The following is a 20,761-nucleotide window of genomic DNA, read 5'->3' as shown; positions in this document are numbered from 1 at the left end:
TGTGTCTGCTTGGCCCGCGGAGATCACGCTGGTGCTGCCGCATCTGCGCGGTCTCAGCCAGTGCCGTCTGCACTAGTTCCTCAACAGCGTACCTAGACCGCACGCTTCCAACAGACAGCAAAACTAGGTTACCCTCGGGTTTTTGCTTCCAACGGGTTTAATTTTCCATTCTTCGGCCGGAATGGTATAATCAACCAGCGGCACCGCCGACAGTTCCATTGCAGCGCAGCGCATCGGCTCCCTCTTCCAACTTCCACCAACACTGCCAATTCATTCATTGCTCTGTCTGTGCTTTCAAAGTGGGAATCCAGGCCCAGAATTCCATTCAAAACGCATTGTTTTCAACATCCCTCCTTACCCTCGCCTTCGCTCTCCCTTCCTTATTTTCCTTCTTTCCCAATACCCACTGTGGACTGACCCCAGCTAGCTCCACTGCTCCATCAGGTTCACCCTCTGATCTTGGCACTCTTACCTGGAAAGGTGGACCCCGCCACATGTGTTTCAGAACAAAAGCACCAAATATGAGAATCTTTAACAAAAATCAATCCTACGTACTTCCACTTCAAACATCTTGACTTACGATTCTCTCTGTCATTTCAGTAACGTGCACGCTTTCTTTCCCCAGCTCCGGTGTCATTACCGCTTTTATATTACCGTTATTATTACTGACTGTTCCTCTCACTGTAACTGATAAATTACCGTTACTCATGGCAACCGTATTGTCAGTCACAGACAACTACATTTGTCGCTTTCATTGTAATAATTATTTGCATTTATCTTGTCTCCTGATTGAATCAGACCTTGGATAAGCCTCCCAAATCAGCGTGTTATTAGATTTAATAATGGGAACATCTCTTTGAATCTTCTTGGCCTCCAATTCCTCCAACTACTGTAGGAATACCTGGTATATTGTATTTTCTTCAAACCGAGGTTGCCTCCATATTGTTCTCCCTGCATTTTATTTTTCAACTATAAATTATTCATGGTGGCAACTTGCACCGGCTCCTCCTGTGCATTGAGGATATTGTGATTTTCTAAACTTTCCTAAACCTCGTTCGAGAGTGACGGAGTGTCAGTGCTGATACCTGAGCTCTGCAAAGGTTTTTTGCTTTTTTTTTTTTTAAGGCTGTTGAAAAAAATGTTCAGCCGCATAAAATTCACTATTCAATCATGAAACAAGAGTGTGGAGTCAATGGCGTGACACATCACAAATGCCTACTTTTGCAAATTTAGGATTCTTGTTATCTCTGTATCTGCAGCCTGGATACTCTTCTTTCTGATAGAAGAGTGCTTCGCTCTGGCCCAGAGAACGAAAGGTAGGTGGATACTTCACTTCCTGTCCTTATTCATTTATTCAGGTGCGTTAGATATAAGGCAATGAAAGTAGGAAGGGTTATCTGTCGGGGCTCTGAGTGGGGGACACGTTAAGAGCTGTGTTCTTTCCATCTGGTCCTCTCCAAATGCCATTCCTTGCTACGCTGGTCCCCTGATTCTCCATTATTTTCCTTCTTTGTCACTTTTTTATTAATTTATTTGTTTGTTTATTTATTTGTGCCCGTCCGTCCGACCCCTGACACAGATTCCCTGGGCGACAATGGCGGCCAGAGCCCAAACCAGAACGACTGCGGCACGTGGGTCCGCAACATCAACGGAGGGGTGTTCACGTCGCCGAACTACCCCAACACCTACCCTCCCAACAAGGAGTGTGTTTACATCCTGGAAGGTAAGGCCATGTGTCGCCCCCGCCCCCCCAGGCAGTTAGCTCCTTCCAGGCCGCTATGAGACGTTGAGTCACCGTGATTGTGAGCCTCCTGGTGTATCGCTGTCTTCCACGAAAGCCATTAAACTGACTGACAGTGTTTTATTTAACCGGTCTGTCTCAGAGTCTGCCTGCTCCCTGGCACGCAGCAAATGTGACATTTGTCAGACGGGAGTTTTGTTTTGAAGACATTTGTAGATATCGCCATTGAAAGTGGCGCCGGTGGGTCGCCGTTGTCTTCCGGCCCCGATTGGAAAGCGCTCCGTTCTCATCTCCCTGAGTTCGTTACCCTGATGCGTGATTGCTTTTTTGAACCGATGAGACAGGCAAGAGCTGAACATCTGCTCTGCTGTATTATGGATGTCCTTGTCTCAGCTTAGCTTTTGGAGTGCATCACATCCTTCAGTTATTTAGGTGGTTTGCATCTTGGGGAAGACATTAGGAATCCGCTTTAATTAGCAGCATAAAAAATGTGCTTCCGCGTTCATTTAGTCGCCGGCGACGGGAGCCTCGGTCCCCAGGAAGACGCGGGCGTAGGAAGTGCCTCGGACAAAACGAGATCCAGATTGTGGATGGAGGGACCGCCGGGTCCATGTCTCCGTCTCTGGCGGAGGGAGAGAGCCGCGTTCACATGTGGCTCAATGTCTCCCCCTGTGGAAGGAGCCGGTCACTGCCGCCTGCCGCAGACTGGGCCGTGATGGAGCGGCCCGGGCTTTTACACAGGCGGCCTTTTCACGTGTGTAAAACCGCACAGGGCTTTATCGGGGCAGACAAATGGAACCTTTTATTTCCTATTACCTTGGCACTGAGTGGCCTCGGCCACATCGCAGACCTCTACCGGGGACGTCCGTGGGATATTCACTTGGCCTTGCCGGCATGATTTGTGGTTAGGGGGGCTCATTGATAATGTCGCGTCTTCCGCTTCGTTGACTCAATAGATTGTGGTTGTGGTGAAAAAAAATTCTCCACTGTATTAACTTGTTTCACTTCATGAGAGAAGGAGAAAAGAGCGACAGAGGTGTTTTCTGAGAGACAGAAGAGAGAAAGAAACAGAAAATTATTGCAGTTGTCACAATCATGAGATTGGTGATTAAGTGTCATGCAAATAATTGCAATTAACAACTGAATTGTCCTTTTTGTTCATTTTATTCCCCCATCGTCCCTTATAGTGTAATAATACATGTATATCTATAGCAGAAGAGCTTTCTTTTGGCATTAAATATTGGAACATAGTAATTCCGGTTGATTTAATTATTTAATTCAGTTGATGGAATTTGCCTCAACACAACTGATTTAAACTCACCTCATAAAATTCCATTTGTTCCAACAGTTCTTGAAATTGTCTTTAAATTCCCCTCAGATTTGAATGCTGTTTGTCAAAATGAATGGTCTTACCAAATGGTCTTGACAGCTGAAAGAGAGAGAGAGAGAGAGAGAGAGAGAGAGAGAGAGAGAGAGAGAGAGAGAGAGAGAGAGAGAGAGAGAGAGAGAGAGAGAGAGAGAGAGAGAGAGAGAGAGAGAGAGAGAGAGAGAGAGAGAGAGAGAGAGAGAGACCCCCACCTCTGAGAAGCTGTCACACACCTGGCAGGGACTCAGTAAACCAGGAGGGATGTACATGGTGACCATGTCTGCACAATGCGGTGTGATTCATTTCCCAAGGGGAGGCGGGGGTTGATGCTGCTGCTGTGTGTGTGTGTGTGTGTGTGTGTGTTTTATTGCAGCGCTTCATCCATCCCGGACACAATCCTCTGCGTTTGCAAGACGTGTGAACTTGTGAACCACGACGCGTGCCCGGACGCTTGCTTTTTGGTTCAGTGGCTGAAAAGGCAGTGGGCTGACATGTCGAGCGTGTTCTCATCACTGACGCACCACTACGTGTGTGTGTGTGTGTGTGTGTGTGTGTGTGTGTGTGTGTGTGTGTGTGTGTGTTGCTCGCACAGTACATGGTCATGTCGGCGATCACGCCTTTATGTGCAGAAAGGGAAACCAGATTGAGCTCCTGGTCTGCCCTCCGTGCAGCCGTGCTTTATGCACGCTGCTCGGGCCGCGTGTGTAGAAAGCGCCTGGAACGGCTGTTTACCACATTTCCAAAGCGTGTGTGGGCTGAGCGCTTTGGAACCCCAGAAAAGATCAGAAAAACAGGGTCGGTCCAAATTGCGCTGTGTTTGTTTTTTTTTTTGACGGGAGAACGTTCAGAATTTCCATCGTGCTGCCGTGGGAAACAGAACATATTGTCACCGGAAACTCCCTTCCCCTTCCCCTTCCCCTTCCCCTTCCCCGACCTCCGTCCCCATCCCCCCTGTCTCCATCACGCCCACCAGCTCTCCCCAGGCAGCGCATCCAGCTGGCGTTCGATAAGAACTACTACATCGAGCCGTCCTTCGAGTGTCGCTTCGACCACATCGAGATCCGCGACGGCCCCTTCGGCTTCTCGCCGCTCATCGACCGCTTCTGTGGCGGCAAGAACCCGGGCGTGGTGACCTCCACCGGCCGCTTCATGTGGATCAAGTTCACGAGCGACGAGGAGCTGGAGGGCCTGGGCTTCCGCATCAAGTACACCTTCATCGCAGGTAGGGGCCGCACACAGACGGCAGCTTAGAACTTATCAGTACGGCTATCAGAGGGGAGGTGCTCGGTATCTGGTCCTGAATACACCACAGTCGCACGTATCCCCAGGTTTCCCCAAGGTGAATTTGGGAAGCCCCAACGTCGCCTCGCCACCAACGCGTCAGCTGACATCGAGTAGAAATCTGATCCACATCATTTTCTGAATGCTTTTGGCCCAAGACCGTTGGATTGGGAGTCGATGGAAACAGTAATTGAGATGTCATGAGAGTCGTCTCACTTGCTTCTGTGTGCCCGAGAAATGCAGAAAATAATGCTGCTCTTCTCTGTTCCTACGTTTGATACTTGGCGTGGTAGATTTCTTGTATCGGTGATACTCACAGATAGTACTCCTGATCCTGACCCGACTTCATTCAGCCTGGTGTCACACTGGTATCGTCACATCTTTAGAATAAACTCTGGTTGTCCTGAGATGATATTGGACGATTCGTTATCATCTTATACCGTCCTTCGGTTGTATCGTGTGGTCATAACGCCAAAGGACCCAGACCTCATTAAAACACCGTGATGTACAGTTCGGTCTCACGCTTCTGAATCATTGATGAGGAACGCACCTAAACCTCCTCACGTGGTCTGAGCTTTCAAGTTTTATATCATACTTACATAGTTCTGAACTTCGCCTGGTTTCCTTCAGCACTGGATTTAGTATTTTAAATGAGGCGTTATTATTTTTTGCAATATTTATTGATAGTATATGAAACTGTCCTGTTGAATTGGGACTTTTGGGATTCCTCCGTATCGCCCCGGACGGTCTGCGTGTTATTTTTTCCCCCCCGCGTGTCGAGCGACCAGCGGCTTCAGTTTCCTCGCCGCTTGTTTCCGAAACGCTTATTAGGATCTGCTGCATTGGTTCTCGTCTCCGCCCGGCTGAGGTCGGCGCAGAGCTGATCCCATCTCGCCGAGACGCCGCCGCGATAACCCTCTTCCGAAACAGCTTCATTCATCCGCTCACTACCGACATCCATCCGCCCCACCCAGACAAACAAACGGATGGACAGACCGACGCCCGGCCGCTCAGCCCTTTTTTTTTTTTTTAGGTATCAGAGCATCACAAATCGCTTTTATTCTGAAACTTTATTTTATTATTTATTTTTTTGGGGGGTTTTCGTTTCGTCCTCCTCCCTCCCACCGCACCAGAGTCACTGGCAACGTGACACCAGAAAGGCCGGAGAATCAGCGTCTGCCATCGGGCGACAGATATTAGCTCCAAACGGAGGCCTTCTCCTTCTTTATCTGCTCCGTCTTAATGGGATCCTATCGCTCCGTCCGCTCCACCTGCTTCTTCTGCGGACGAAGAGTAATGCCCCCCCCCCCGACATCTTATCGTTTCAGACCCGGATTTCCATCTGCACGTGGGAGGACTGTTAAACCCCATCCCAGGTAAGCTCTTCAATATTTCACAGCTCTGTCCCTCCCCCGTTTGAAGAGCCCCCTCTGTGCTTAGAAGCTTACTGTGCACACACACACACACGCACGCACGCACACACACACACACACACACACACACGCACGCACGCACGCACGCACGCACACAAACACACACACACACACACACACACGCACGTGCCTGCAGAAATGGTAATACGTGCGCCAAACACACATGATACACATCTTTCACTCCGCTCTTTCTTTATTCACGCTATCGTCTTATCTTTTCATCGTCTGTTCCCCGACCCTCCTTTCCCCCATTCCTCTCTTCTCCTCCTCTGTCCTAATCCTCCGGTCCCACCTCTGTTCCCCCTGAAATCCTCCACCTTTTCAAATACTGCATATGATTATATATATGATATAATTCTCTCTCTTTCTCTCTCTCGCTTTCTCTTTCTCTCCCTCTCCCCTGCAGACTGCCAGTTTGAGATTGGGGGCTGGGATGGGGTGATCCGCTCCAGCCAGGTGGAGGAGGAGGAGAAGGTGAAGCCTGGAGACGCTCTGGACTGTATCTGGACCATCAGGGCCCCGCCCCAGTCCAAGGTCAGTGTGCGGCCGCAGCGCTCCGTAAAGCTCCGTGAAGCTCCATGAAGCTCCGTGAAGCTCCATGAAGCTCCGTAAAGCTCCGTGAAGCTCCGTGAAGCTCCGTGAAGCTCCGTGAAGCTCCGTGAAGCTCTATGAAACCCCGTGAAGCTCCGTGAAGCTCCGTGAAGCTCTGTGACGCTCCGTGACGCTCCATGACGCTCTGTGAAGCATGGCGGCGGTGGGGGAGATATAGATGTTAATAAATGCCTCCATGAGTGACAGGAGGAGTGGGACAGGAGATAAAAAGCAATTTTACCGTCATGGTATCAGTGTGAGCATCACACCATGACTGCCAACTTGATACAGAATATGGACTATTTTACATTTGGAGTGATGTGAAGGAATTTGAACAAAAAAAAAAACAACAACATTTTCACACAAACTCATGAAAAACAAATCAAAGAAGCCAGATAGCATTTCAAAAAACAAATTTACAAATTAAAAACTTCCTTGAGACCACTTACCCCTGTGTTTTGTTCAATTACGTTTTGTGGAGCCACTTAGTTAAGATTCATAAACCTTCCATTCTTCCAGGTATTATCGACATTCACATTTCTGAATAACCAAATCTGGTGGCTGAGGTAAGAAGATATTGGCTTACTTTAATAAAACAAAGGATATATATCTGCTTGGGCTGTATACACAAGCAGCTTTCTTGAGATTTTTTGCAAGTGTGACTTTTATTGCTCATTAGAGGATTTAGAATGTACTGCCGCATGGCATGCTTGTTGGTTATTCTGCACTGTGGGTCCTCAAAGAACTCCAGGAAGGTGAACGTTGAAACAGAAATTCTCACTCTGGATTTATGAGCAGCTCTGCATTCGAAGAGAAATGTCAAATCAGTTCGGTGAAGTGACTCTGCCCGCGAGGCTTTTCTCATTTACAGTGATTACAGCAATTTCAGGGACTTGTCTGTGGATGATGTCCCCTCTCTCAGCAGACTTCTCTTTTCTCTTAAACTGTTTTATTTTATTCGCTCTTTTTTTTATTTTTGTTTACATCAAATGCTCTGACAGTGTTTCCTCTTTATTTATCGAGCAGTGGTGCTATACGACAGCAACAAAAAGCCCACCAGCACCCACAGCTAGGGAATGTGTGCATGCGAGATATTTGCATTATTGAGATACAAAATAAGATGTATTTTCTTTTTTGCATTTTTAAATTGTTTTTGTTTTTGGAAATACTTTCCTTGAGCTCTTAAAAAATAAAATCGGCAACATGGACAGTCACCAAACTACTTCAAACAGCACAGATTATAATGACAATATTTAAACTTTTGAATGCAACATCCTAAAAGTATTTCTGCTCAAACACAGTTTGAGAGAGATTTGACCGCCATGTCCTGCCGATGCAGCGGTGCAACAGTAATGGTGCCCTGCGTTTGGCCTGAATATAACCAAATCATCTCCCTGGGTCTTTTCCTTTTGGGTCACTCGCTGCTGCTCTGTCTCCTGTGAGTAAGAGCACTGTTTTAAATTCAGCCTTAAACGACCCTCTGACCTTCAATTCCCTCTGCCCTGGATGCTCTGAAACGGATGGATAAAGAGGACATAGTTTATACTGTGTGCATGCGTACATGGATATGGAAGGCATAAAGACAGCATGCATCCACACCATGCGTTTGCAGTTAAACACACACATCCAGCTGAGAACTTCCCGGTGCATCTTCAGTCATAATCTTCATTCTGACTGCGCCATTAATTGAGAACATTAATTTATCCCTGTACTAAGCTCAAACAGCCTCCAGATGTCACTATCAATCCCGTTCATTTACCCTCCGTTCTCAGTGTGGACCGAACCCTCGTTCTGTTCACTGATAGCAATGGATTTACTGCTCACAGGGCATTGATTTAGACGTCTGTTTTGATTTTCAAATGTAAGCATATTTAAAGATACCCAATCTGTTGACTGAAAGTGCCACAGATATAGTTTTAATGACAAATCTGATCAATCAAATGATCAACTAATATAAACTCAACATGGGTCACTTCCAATATATCCTTTTTTTTTTTAATCGAACCGAGAACCGGGAGCTTAGTATGTGGACTTGGCACCATCCTTGTACTGGCAGCTGAACACAGTGGCCCTCAACCAGGCCATTTTCAGGACTTGTTGCTCACTGGGAGGCTGATGCTGCTCCTGCTGGCTGGGGCTCAGGGGTCGGCTTCCTCAAATTCACCCACTGAACTCCTGAGTGGACGCCTCCTCATCCACCTTACTCCACCTCGCTGCCTCAGTGTCCCCAGGGCCCTCGGAGCGCTGAACCCAGTGGCAATTCTAGGGTCCGTCGGGGCCCTTGGCAAAAATTCCCAGGGGCCCCCTCCAACCAGTGAGACCAACGAAAAATATACAGAATCTAAACTTTTTTCTTTTTTTTTTTTTTTTTTCTCAAATGTTCACATTAGTAGGATTTTCTAAATATAAATCTAAAGACCATTAAAACCTTGTAATTTTCAAAATATAACTTTAAAAAACAATGAAAACCAGAAAAATAAAGTCCTAAATAAATAACTAAATAACTTCAACGTTGTAAATAAACCACATTATAAGCCCAGTGCTCGTCAACACATAAAGCATCGAATTGATTCAAAGCATCAAATTGATTTAATATTGGCACATAATTAATAATGAAATATATTTCCACATCCTCAAACTGTACTTTTCATCCCTCTCTCTATTTTTAAACACACTAAAAGTTTTCTGAACTGGAGACGCTACTCCGGTTGGGAGGCTGACTTGGGGCGGTGCTGGAGTGGCCTGGAGCCCGACGGGGAGCGTGGGGGTTCCCTCCGCTCCGTGCACGCCCGGGGACGGGAGCTGTGTTCCTACTCCATCAGCATGGGGTACGCGCGCAGACATGTCAATCATGGCTTTTTTTCCGAATAATAACGAGCAACTCTGGGTAGAAGAACTATCTGTTTCCATCGCGTTATTTGTGCTTTCCCGAATAACGTTTTGGGATACACCCCTATTAACCACTGGCTTGCATTATTTTTTCTTTCTCTTTCTTTTTTGAAATATCATAGGAATCAATCATCCAACCTCTCGGTAGTTTTCCAACTGACATGTCATTAAAAATTGTCCATTGGTTGTTAAATGTAGACCTATTATTCTCCTTTTTACACAAGTTAATATAGGTCTCTGAGGTCCCCAAAACATGTTTTTGATTTTTTTTTGCGGAAAATACCTCTCAGATTATGCATTCCAGCCATTGTGACATGCCTCTAAACCATTCTGTTCCAAAACAGGCTGTTTCTGTGTGTGTAGTATTAAATTTAAATGAGCAGCCAGGCACCGAGCTCTGTAAGCCAATGGGGTTTGAGCTTCACTTCCAGGTTTCGTTGAATTTACTCCATAAACTTTCACTTATTTCACCTCATCAGTCTACCAAAATCTGAACAAATATGAGGCGAGAAATAAGCAATGCAGTTGCTGAATCTTCATTTATCTTAGATTTACAAGGCCTAATTTAGGAGTTTGTTCCGACTTTTGTTGCCGTTCTGCAAGCGTGTGAGGGGACACCGAAGCAGGATTCCACATGGGGAGGGGGTCTTTTGTTTCATGTCAACATCGTGTAAAAAATTTAATCTACAATAAAAACACACAATTTTTATTGTTTTTGTTTGGAGAAATACACAGCCTACAGTCAACCTACTGCATACTTTTTATTTTTTATTTATTTTATTTTTTTTAAGAAACACACAGCAGAATTATTTTTAAAATACATTTCCATCGTCTACAGTTTGTTCACGGACCGTTGTTCTTAATTCCTCTTTTAAAACATTTGTGCTGATCTTCCCAGCGTGGCTTGTTATTCTCTGTGTTATTTCTCCAGCCATGGGTGGAGTTAATCTCGGGTGGAGGGCAGTTTTAATTCTACTGAGGGCCGTGTGACGTCCGAAGGGATCAAAGATCTGAACGGGCTGTTTCAGGACATGTTTTCTGAAATAGACAGCTCCCCAAAAACTGACTGTGTTGTCTTATTTCACAGTTTGTGTGTTAGCAGATCCATCAGAGACACAAATGTATGCCCACAAGCGCTGAAAAAATGAGTTTCGCATCGTAGGCCCCCTTTAAGTCACTGCGGTTGCCACATTTTGAGACATTGCCACGGAGTAAAGTTTGTCGGCCCCCGGGGGCCCCCTCACGGCCTGGCGCCCCAAGCGGTTGCCTGCCTTGCCCGTTCACCAGCTGTGTGTTTCGCAGATCCCTGACAGGGTTAAGATGGTTTTGGTAGAAGGGAGTAATGTTCTGCACCTACACTATGGTGCATGGGTGTTTATTTATTGTCCCCCCCCCCCCCCCCCCCCCCAACCCTGAGCGAAGAAACCCAAGTCTGATTCCATTCACCCCTCTGCGAACTCTCTGTGTTGCAAAAGGTGGTGTGTTCTTTTATACAAAGAAATGATGATGATCCAGACACTCGAGGGCTTTCAATTCTCCCAACTCGATTTGCACCAGTCTGCTGCTTTCGCTGAAAATGCAGGGCAGCAGAGGAGAAAGGCAGACAAAGTAGATGAAGCGGGTTTTGTCCACTCAGAGAAAATAAGACCAGCCAATTACCACAGACCAGCCAAGAGTGGTGCCAGATAATAACTAAGCCCCAACTTTAAATTGTACTGTTACGGAGATGGCCAAACATAAATTGTTTAACTTTTACAGCGAGCATGTTGAAATATATCATTTTCGTGTCATACAAGTCTTCATTTGGCCTGCGTGTATATATATATTTTTTTTTTCAAAATATGGCCACGGTGTAGTGATTACACGCTGAAGTTTTGACAATATTCCAAAACGTTTCCGTGAAGGTTTTTTCCCCACTGGGTTTTTGCTTTTTGCTATGATCGCAACGATAAAAGTGATTTTAATGTGATCATTTGTCAAGCCAAGCCACATTTATTTGTACATCCCTTTATCACTGCTATAGCCAACGAGCTGGGCAAAGAAAAAACTCCCCAAAACCACAGAGGGCAAAGGAAGAAACGGGAAAGGAACACTTTAGAGGGAGGCCCCTTCAAGCATGGCCTTGTAATGGGTCTGGAGTTGACAACAGATATACATGGCAATACCAACATTAGTAGAGCTGTCATGTTTATTTGTTGCCAGTTTTCCTTGTTTGCACTTCTATTATTGACCACTTGGTGTTGTATGCGGGCGGGTGCATACAGATGAAGGTGTTGTTGACTGGGATGAGCTCACAGTTTTCACAGTAACTTGATGAAATTTGACGACTCAGTTTCCACGCAGTACAAATACCTCTCCGCGCTACACGCAGCAGCCAGGCGCCGACTGGCCTCGTAAACGTGACTCGTAATCCCCCTCCTGGTTCCCCCTCCAGATCTACCTGCGCTTCATGGAGTATCAGATGGAGCACTCCAACGAGTGCAAGAAGAACTTTGTGGCGGTGTACGACGGCAGCAGCTCCATCGAGAACCTCAAGGCCAAGTTCTGCAGCACGGTGGCCAACGACGTGATGCTGGACAACGGCGTGGGCGTGGTGCGCATGTGGGCCGACGAGAAGAGCCGCCTCAGCCGCTTCCGGATGCTCTTCACCTCATTTGTTGACCGTGAGTTACGCCCCCAACTCCACCTCCCCACTCCCCCATTGCGTCCGATATGTGCAGTCTCTTGGATGGCGTGGAAATTAAAATAAGGAGGCGGGATGTAAGGAACAGGTCCGCAGGCCAAGTGGGTTTTTTTTCACTAAAGCAAGGCAGTGTACGTTTTGACTTTATCCCTGTCATATACAAGCCGAGAGGAGTGTAACACATCCCACAACACAATCATATCCAACCGTAACACAGTGTGCACACATGGAGTCGGTGTGTGAGCTCCAGTATGCCGACTGCATCCCCGAAGCCCGAAATGTCGAGAAGTAGAGCATTCTTGATATGAGTGCCGCACCGTCATATTGTGCCCACTAGAGAATTCAGGGGCTTGTACTGTATATCCATATTCAATGAGTAGAAATGAGTAGACCCATAGGGTTCATGGGTCTATACTGGAAGTGTGTCCATAAATGTCAAAATTTCTACCTTTTGGGAAACCCTTGAACAGATGTTGTGAAAGGTTGCACGGAAAAAAGTAGCAGGAGCTGCCTCTCTGCAAACGCCTCAATAGACTTAGATATTAATTGCGTCTTTTCTCCCACAAACGTTCCTGGACCCGGTATGAATGCTAATGTTGTTTTCCACTGGCGAGGCCATAACCACTGCAGTCAGAACTTAATAGCCTTTCAAATTCAGTCAGGGTGGTTATATATATTTTTTCTAATAGCCCTTAAGACCGTTTGGATCTTCATTAATTCCATTCACATTGCTCATCTGATGCGAGTCCTAAGTCTCCTAAATAACTTCCCAAGTTCTACTTGGTCCGAGGCAGTGACTGGTGGGAAGTTTACTCGGAGGTCAGAGGGAAATATTAATCTTTGTCACTCTGAGAATGAGATGAGTTTTTTTCTCGCCCTCCGCTCCATCATCGCTGATGTGTATTAATCTTCTGACGAAAAAAAAAACCCTGATACACAGCCCAGACGTGGCGCCGCTTTATTAAATTCTCCCACATAAGCACACAGGCAACCGCACACAGCCTCGCGCACACACACGGACACACACGCACGCACAAACACACGGACACACACGCACGCACACGAGCACACACACGGACACACATACACACACGGACACACACATACACAGACATATACACACACACGGACACAGACATATACACACACACACACACACACACGCGCGCAATATACATACACAGATACGTACAACTGCAAAAATGAGTATTAACTCAGTCAAGCACTTTCACAATCCCTCACACACGGCTACAAGCACAAACCCGAGCGAGAACACACACAAACACACACACACACACTCTCGCATGCCTTACATCCAGGCCGGGCTGAGCGCTCGCGCCTCATCTGTGCTCTCTCTGTCCTCCGGGAAAAGAAGGGAGATAAGGAGAATGTGAAGCACGCTCAACACCCTCTGAAAGGCGACGCTTTTGAAGGCGAGAGGCATCTAATCGGTTTGGATGTGAGCACGCTGTCAGGGGAGCTCACCCCTCCGAATATATGTACTGCATGGTAGACGGCTCGGAAGGGGGGGCTGTGACGCATCACACACACACACACACACACACACACACACACACACACACACACTCACTCACCCTCTCTTCCATCCACGCTCACACATATACTGTATACGTGTCCTTTTGCAAAAGTTGCTAAACCCTGGGGCTGGCGTGACGGGGCGCGCTCCGGTTGAGCCGTGATCGAGGCTGACAGTGCAGGCGTGTGCACGCTGAGTTCCGTGCACGGGAGGGGGTGGGGGCGTGGGGGGCGGGGGTCTAACACCGAGCTCCGCCTTCCATTGGGCTCCCAGTGCTCAACCAACATTTTCTCCTGCAAAAGCCTACTCCTTTCTCTTTGCTGCACTCCTGCCGCCTCCATCGCTCCCCTGAACATTAATCTCTCAGTCTCCAGAACCGGCCCCCTAGATCTATGACGGACGCCCCCCGGTGGTCAGTGCATCCAATGGAAACAAAGTGATGGGTTCGATGAGAAATTTTATTTGGTGATGATGAAAAGATAATTTCCACATTACGCCTCCATTTTTCGTAGCTTTAAATGACCAACACTAAGACAGTTCACTCACAATTCACATTCACACGATGACCGTGTCCAACAAACATGACGAGCCGACAGACGTCCAAAGCAGAAATCTCCTCCGTCTTGTTTCTTCACCGTCGAGATTGAGCGCTGGGGGGGGGGGGATACTGCGGTTCCCCGCTGCTTCCAGCTCGTCCTGAATTCCTCCCGTTCAGTGTTTTTGCCTGATCACCGTGAAGCAGCCGCATCCCGTCCTCATCCCCCATTATGTTTGAGACCACGACCTTGGGTATTGCGGAAAAAGATCGCTCACGGGCTTTTTTTGGAGGGATGTTTTGGAAGTAAATGCAGCTTCTTGTAACTTAAAGTCTTGTGTCTTGTTTTTAACAGCCCGGACGCGCGTCCCGCCCGGCAGACAGATTTTTCCTGCCGTTTCTAAAATTCCATTATCGCCTCGCTATGCCTGTTTCCCTGCAGCTCCCTGCTCGGCCAACACCTTCTTCTGCCACAGCAACATGTGTATTAACAACTCGCTGGTGTGTAATGGGGTTCAGAACTGCGTCTACCCCTGGGACGAGAACCACTGCAAAGGTAAAAGCAACGTCTTCCGCTTTGCCATAAGGAGCTCCACTCGGGTCTTTGTAAATAGCGTCAGAGTTTAACGTTATCCGGTAACTGCCGGTTTTTGAACGGGAATATCTTTTGAAGTCCGACATATTTGAATCTCTCCGGCCATAATGTCCGGTGAAAAAAAATTCCCTCGAAGCACAATTTGAATTAGTCCTGGGCGATAAAACACTTAACGATACAAACAGTTTCCTTGATGAAATAAAACACTCGATCATTTCGATAAAAAAATTCCGCAGATCCGTTCATGTCCACGTTCGGCGAGTGGCAACGGGAAGCCAATCAGTTTGGACGATCTAAAGCTGACCTGTCACCGCTAACCAATCATGTTTGTCGATATAGAAATGAGCCCCGCCCACAGGTTGCACCTGTGTACACACACACACAGAGTATCGGTGGCAAAATACATCCATAGTTTGGTGTTTTTTGGATATTTAAGCTACGACCTCAAGCAGACGGTAAATATCCATTGTGTTAAAATATGTAGACGAACAGCACAAACTTTATTATTTATTTAGACCTAGTTGTCATATTTATTTTGTTTTTGATTTGATCAAAATGTTATTAAAGTGAAATGTTAATTAAAGCGGCTGCTCTTGTTACTTATTGTTCACGAACGGAAATTAGGTGATTTCAAGTCGTAATATTCATAATATTTATTTATTTGTAAAATGGCGTTAGCCGAAGGGACTTATTTTATTTTGAATATTCAATAAAATATATTATAAATCCACATTAATTCAGGATGTAAGTCTTTATACAGCCTGCTTATCAATTGTTTTTAACCTCAATAAACACATATTTGCCCGGAATCTCTCCCATTTGTCCGGGGAATTGAAATCTTCCAGGACACGTTGACCAGCACCAAATTTTTCGAACGGAAACTCTGAATAGGATACAGGGTCTGAAATCAATTTTTCACATTTTAATCACGGCCTCTTCTCCGTCTTTTATCCCCTCAACGCCCCGCTCTGTTTCTCATCACTCCACCCGTCGGCCTCGTCCGCCGCCCCATTTTCTCCCATCGTCCCCTTCTCTCCTCACCCGCGCGCTCTCCTCCTCTGCTCACCTCCTCCCTTGTCTCCTTTCCCCTCCTTCTTTCCTCTCTCCTCCCCTCTTTTCTGCGCTCCAGAAAAACGTGCCAAAGGTCTGTTCCATCAGATCACCAAGACTCACGGCACAGTCATCGGTGTTTCCTCCGGCATAGTTCTGGTTCTGCTCATCATCTCCATTCTGGTGCAGATGAAGCAACCAAGAAAGAAGGTAACCTGCTCCAACGGTGGATTTCCAAAGGGGTTTTGGTCGATGGGTCCCGAACCTTTTGTCTGCTTTTGTCAGCAGGAAAAACACCTTTTTGACGAGATGTTCAGTGAATCTGCGCAACTTTTATAAACTGAAAGACCTTTCACATCGAGGCTTTTCAGGAAGAAAAGACATTTTAACACCGAATTGCCGCGCTCACAATCACGTCTCACATCTTTGACGGTGGTGTGTTTTCTCGCACACGCAGGTGGTGGCTCGCCGGCCCGGAGTGTTCAACAAGGCCGGCTTCCAGGAGGTCTTCGACCCGCCGCACTACGAGCTCTTCTCCCTGCGCGACAAGGAGATCTCCTCCGACCTGGCCGACCTGTCCGACGAGCTGGACAGCTTCCACAAGCTGCGGCGCTCCTCCACCATGTCGCGCTGCGTCCACGAGCACCACTGCGGCTCGCAGGGCTCGGTGGCCACCGGCGCCGGGGGCGGCGGCGGCAGCATGAAGCACAGCCGCACCACGCTGAGCTCCATGGAGCTCTCCTACCACAACGACTTCTCCAAGCCGCCGCCAATGAAGACCTTCAACTCCACCTCCACCTACAAGAAGAGCTGCTACGGCTACAAGCAGCACTCACAGACTCACGACTGCGACCAGCAGGTCATCGAGGACCGCGTCATGGAGGAGATCCCCTGTGAGATCTACGTCCGCGGCGGGGGCAGCGGGGGAGGCGGGGCCGCCGGGGGAGGACCAGGGTTGGGGGCGGGAGAAAGGGGGATGATGGGGATGGGTGGAGGCGGAGTGGGGATAGCCGGAGGAGTGAGCATGGGGGGACCGAGTGGCATTGCAGGCGGGATGTCAGGTGGAGGTATGGGAGGAGGTGGAATGGGGGGAGGTGGAATGGGAGGAGGTGGAATGGGGGTTGGTGGAATGGGCGGAGGTGGAATGGGGGTTGGTGGAATGGGCGGTGGAGGAGGAATGGCGGGAGGCTGCGGGACCCTCAGCATGCGCGGCAACAGCGCCCGTAACAACACCACCGTGGTGGACCCACAGCAGCGATCCATGTCCATGGACTTCTAGGCCAAGAGGGTGGAGTAGGGGTGGAGGAGAGGGATGAGTGGAGCAAACTCATCTTAACAGAAGAGAGAGAAAGAGAGAACAGACGACAGAACGGGAAACTGTTTCGGGAGGAAGAGGAAAAGCTGAGTCGCTCGACCGCCTCCTTGTCCCCTCAAAACACCTCCCGCACCCCACAAGACCATGAAGTGGACGCGTGAGGATTTGACTTTTTCTTTGACTCTTTTGAGGGAACGAGGGAACGAGGGACAAGAGGAGGAGTTGGGGAAGCGAGGGGGGAGGGGGATCTCCTCTTTTCTGCGGTCTGATTTCTGCTTCTTCTCTCTCTCTCTCTCCGTTCCCCTTCCCCGTGAAAACCAGAGTTCAGGCGGAACCGAACCTCTCTCCGACGGGTTGCCTAGGGAACCAGGACCTCACTCACAATCAAGGGGGGCGTGGGAGGCAGAGAGAGAGAGAGACAGGCCCGACTGAGTTTTTACATTTATTCACCTGTCATGCAGAGATACAGTATATGATATATATATACGATGCGTTTGGGAGTCTTTATTTTTGTCTGTGTGCCGTACTATTAAAACCAGTGTATATCCTGCCTCATGATGTTGCTTGGCTTTTAGCTCTTATAATCTTTTCAATAGCTGCTCAGATGGTTTTATGAAGAACTTTTTTCCACGACATGTGCCGGCGTTGATGATGATGATGATGATGATGATGAGGACGTTGAATTGAATGAGGATGAAACATGACATAACGTCCCAGGGGTAAGCACTGTTTTATTAAGATGATCCTACGAAGAGAATTAGTTTATGAATTCAAAAAAAGAAAAAGATGATAGTATTTTTTGTATTAACTGGTTTGTGATCCTTGCGGCATCCGGGACGTGAGTGTTTTGACTCGAATATGTGGGACAGGACATTCTGGACTGGACTCAATAGAACGTTTAAAAAAAAAAAAAAAAAAACATGAGAATCCTATGAATATGCCCCGCCCGCCTCCTTTCCATCACAGGCGACAGGCAATCACAGGTTGTGTCATTTTATTATGTTGAATTAAAAGAGATTACTCACCCCCCCCCAACCCCCTGTGTGAGCTTTGTGGTTAATGAGAAGTGAAATAGCAAGGATGGGGTCGACGCCCAAATACAAGACAGGCAACAAGTCAGTCAGTTAATATGGGATAAAGCGTTTTGATATGGTCTGTTTATTTTCCTTAAATCACAAAATAACCTGAAATGCAGAGCTGCTAAGCGCCTCGGTAATCACCAGAATGTTCACCTGGTTCAGTTGGTGCAACCTGTGGAACTTGGAGGATTTCCTTCCTGAAAGTTGGATGACAGAAGAGTCGGTTTGCTTGAAATGGAGCTACCAAACCAATCATTTAATTCTGTCAAAAAAAAGTATTTTAGTGAAATGCAAAGTAAATGTCAATCAGTCACATTTAATATGATTTACGCCAAATGCCCTTGCGGTGTTTTGCCTTGGACTTAAAAGTCCTCAGTTATTTTCAGTTTGTGAGTCGAAGATTCACTGACTTTGACTCCAGATGTTCGACTCGTATAAAGATCTGTTCACTTCGTGAGTCTTGTTCTTGTTCTTGATTGGTTGTAGGTCTATCCAATTGTTTTGATTGGTTGTAGGTCCATTCAATGGTCTGACTGGTTATAGATCAATCAAATTATCTGATTGGTTGTAGGTCTATCCAATGCTCTGATTGGTTATAGGTCTATCCGGTGCTCCGATTGGTTGAAGGTCTATCCAATGATCTGAGTGGTTCAATTGCATGGTGGCTTGCCATCCACTCCATTATGACAGGCTGGTATAGCGGCCAGGTATACCTTGAGGGAAGCCTCTTACATGCAGGCCTTGGAGGAAACTGAGTGACCCCAATATTACAGTGTAATGGGTCATCTCCGCACGGCACACACCAGCACTCAAAGGCTAGCCGGATGTATAAAGCGCCCTCGTTGACAGAGCTCTAGCGCTCTGTCAACAAATTATTTCCACTGCCTCCATGGGTAAACCTTCGTCTAATAGCCGGTCCAGCTGAGGGGCCAGGTGACCAGTCTCCACTTGTGAGGAGCGTGATGGAAGATTTCCCCCAACCGCCTGCGTCAGGAGATCCGACTGAAGAGGGAGCACCCACAGCGTACCCACAATGAGGGCCCTCGGGTCCACAAACCAGTCTTTGCTGGTTCTGGCGACCGCCATGGGGCCACCAGAACCAGTTCCACCCTGTCCTCCCTCACCTTGTCCAGCACCTGCTGCCACAGTGGGAGGGGACGGAATGCATGCAGACGAGCCCGAGGCCAACGGTGAGCCATGGCATCGGGACACAATGGGGGGTCGTCGTTCCGAATGGAGTACCATAGAGGACAACGTGTGTCGTGAAGCGAACAGTTCCACGTCGGCCCGAATCAACACGATATCATGTCCATGATCAGCGGGTGAATGCGCCAATCCGACCCTTGCGGCCATCCCCTTGATAATAGGTCGGCTGCCAGGTTCTGCCTGCCCTGAATGTGATGACAGGGAGAACAGGTGATGGTGTGTTCACATCCAAAGCGAGAGTTTTCCCAATGTTTTGTTTTTAAAATTCTTAGAGCCGTCTTTTTTTGGAATGAGGAAATATCTGCTGTAGAAGCCCCAGTTTCTCTCTCTGTCCACTACCGGGCGAATGGTGACCTTGTATAGCAAAGACTGAATCTCCCCTTTCAGGATGGAGGAGGTTGAGTCCAGAGCTGAGAGCTGAATAAGCAAAGAGGAAGTTTGACAGGCGGTGACCCAGTATATATACTGGGCTGGACTTTATGCCCGGGTGGCCCAACCACAATCTGTCAGGGCCAAGTTTAGACATGGTTGGTTTAAAGGGGCTTTCAGCTTTATTCAGGGGAGTGGTCTGGAGACAGCTTAAGGCATCGTAAGAACTCGAGTTCAAAATGAAGTAAAACCAGGCAAAATGTTTTTTCCTTGGAGGGATGGACCAAGATTTTAAATGCATGTGTTTAAATTGTGTTCAGACTAGCACAAAAAAAAGGGGGGGATGTTGGTTTCTCTTTTTCTCTATTGAATGATCTATTAAATCCAAGGTTGGGTGAGAATAGGGTTATAGGGTCATACCCTCAGTTTGAATTTTATCCATAGATACAATTTAAATGGATATAAATCAGAGACGCCACTGTTACACTTTCAATTATGGGTAGTGTAGTCTCCATGACATTGTTAATGAAACATGTTTTTCTTAAAAGAAAGTTGATATTGTACCGACTCGTGGCTTCTACAGGAGCAAAATGAATTATTATTATATATATATATATTATATACATTGTGTAATATTATGCCATTATTTCGAAACATTTCAAAACCTAACGCTAAACCCTAACAAACCCTCACAAAAACTACAATTCTGCGCCATTTTGTAATGTAATGCATCTTGAGGCAATGGCCTCATGGGTAAAATAGTTGTATTATTATAAACCTAAGCACCCCAACCCCCTCCCCGTGGTGGATTACTTTCGTCAGGTTGGTTTTAGTTTTAGTGTACGCCTGTGAAAATCTGCCCATTCAAATGAATTGACTTCAATTTCCTTATGTGTAACACGAAAAAAGTCAGATAATCATGCTCCGGGACTCGATTCAATAGATGAATATTCGTGACCATGAGCACGAAAAAGCGTGAGGCCGGGTTGCTTCAGTGACACACAACCTAATTCCACCGTTGCTATGGATAGTGGCCATTTATGATGTCACATCAGTGTAGACGTCCAAAATTCTGAGCGTGGGTGAGTGTG

At 47.2% G+C, this 20,761-nt stretch overlaps 1 protein-coding gene across 1 annotated transcript in view; it reads left to right on the top strand.

Annotated features, from left to right (window-relative positions):
• neto2a (neuropilin (NRP) and tolloid (TLL)-like 2a) overlaps positions 1–16,980 on the top strand; it is a gene marked incomplete at both ends in the record, with an annotated part of 17,656 nt that extends 676 nt beyond the window's left edge. Inside the window, 10 exons of the mRNA XM_079997962.1 lie at positions 1–31; positions 1,260–1,316; positions 1,580–1,723; positions 4,081–4,329; positions 5,717–5,764; positions 6,228–6,355; positions 11,736–11,964; positions 14,499–14,612; positions 15,781–15,911; positions 16,159–16,980. The exon at positions 1–31 is cut by the window's left edge and continues 77 nt beyond it. Coding sequence (XP_079854088.1) covers positions 1–31; positions 1,260–1,316; positions 1,580–1,723; positions 4,081–4,329; positions 5,717–5,764; positions 6,228–6,355; positions 11,736–11,964; positions 14,499–14,612; positions 15,781–15,911; positions 16,159–16,980 — 1,953 coding nt within the window. The remainder of the gene's footprint in view (positions 32–1,259; positions 1,317–1,579; positions 1,724–4,080; positions 4,330–5,716; positions 5,765–6,227; positions 6,356–11,735; positions 11,965–14,498; positions 14,613–15,780; positions 15,912–16,158) is intronic.
• Positions 16,981–20,761: the final 3,781 nt, after the last annotated feature.

The sequence above is a fragment of the Zeus faber genome (assembly GCF_960531495.2).
Source record: "Zeus faber genome assembly, chromosome: 3".
Classification (NCBI taxonomy): domain Eukaryota; kingdom Metazoa; phylum Chordata; class Actinopteri; order Zeiformes; family Zeidae; genus Zeus; species Zeus faber.
The sequence above is the reverse complement of the archived record's forward strand: the minus strand, read 5'-3'. Positions and strand labels throughout refer to the sequence as shown.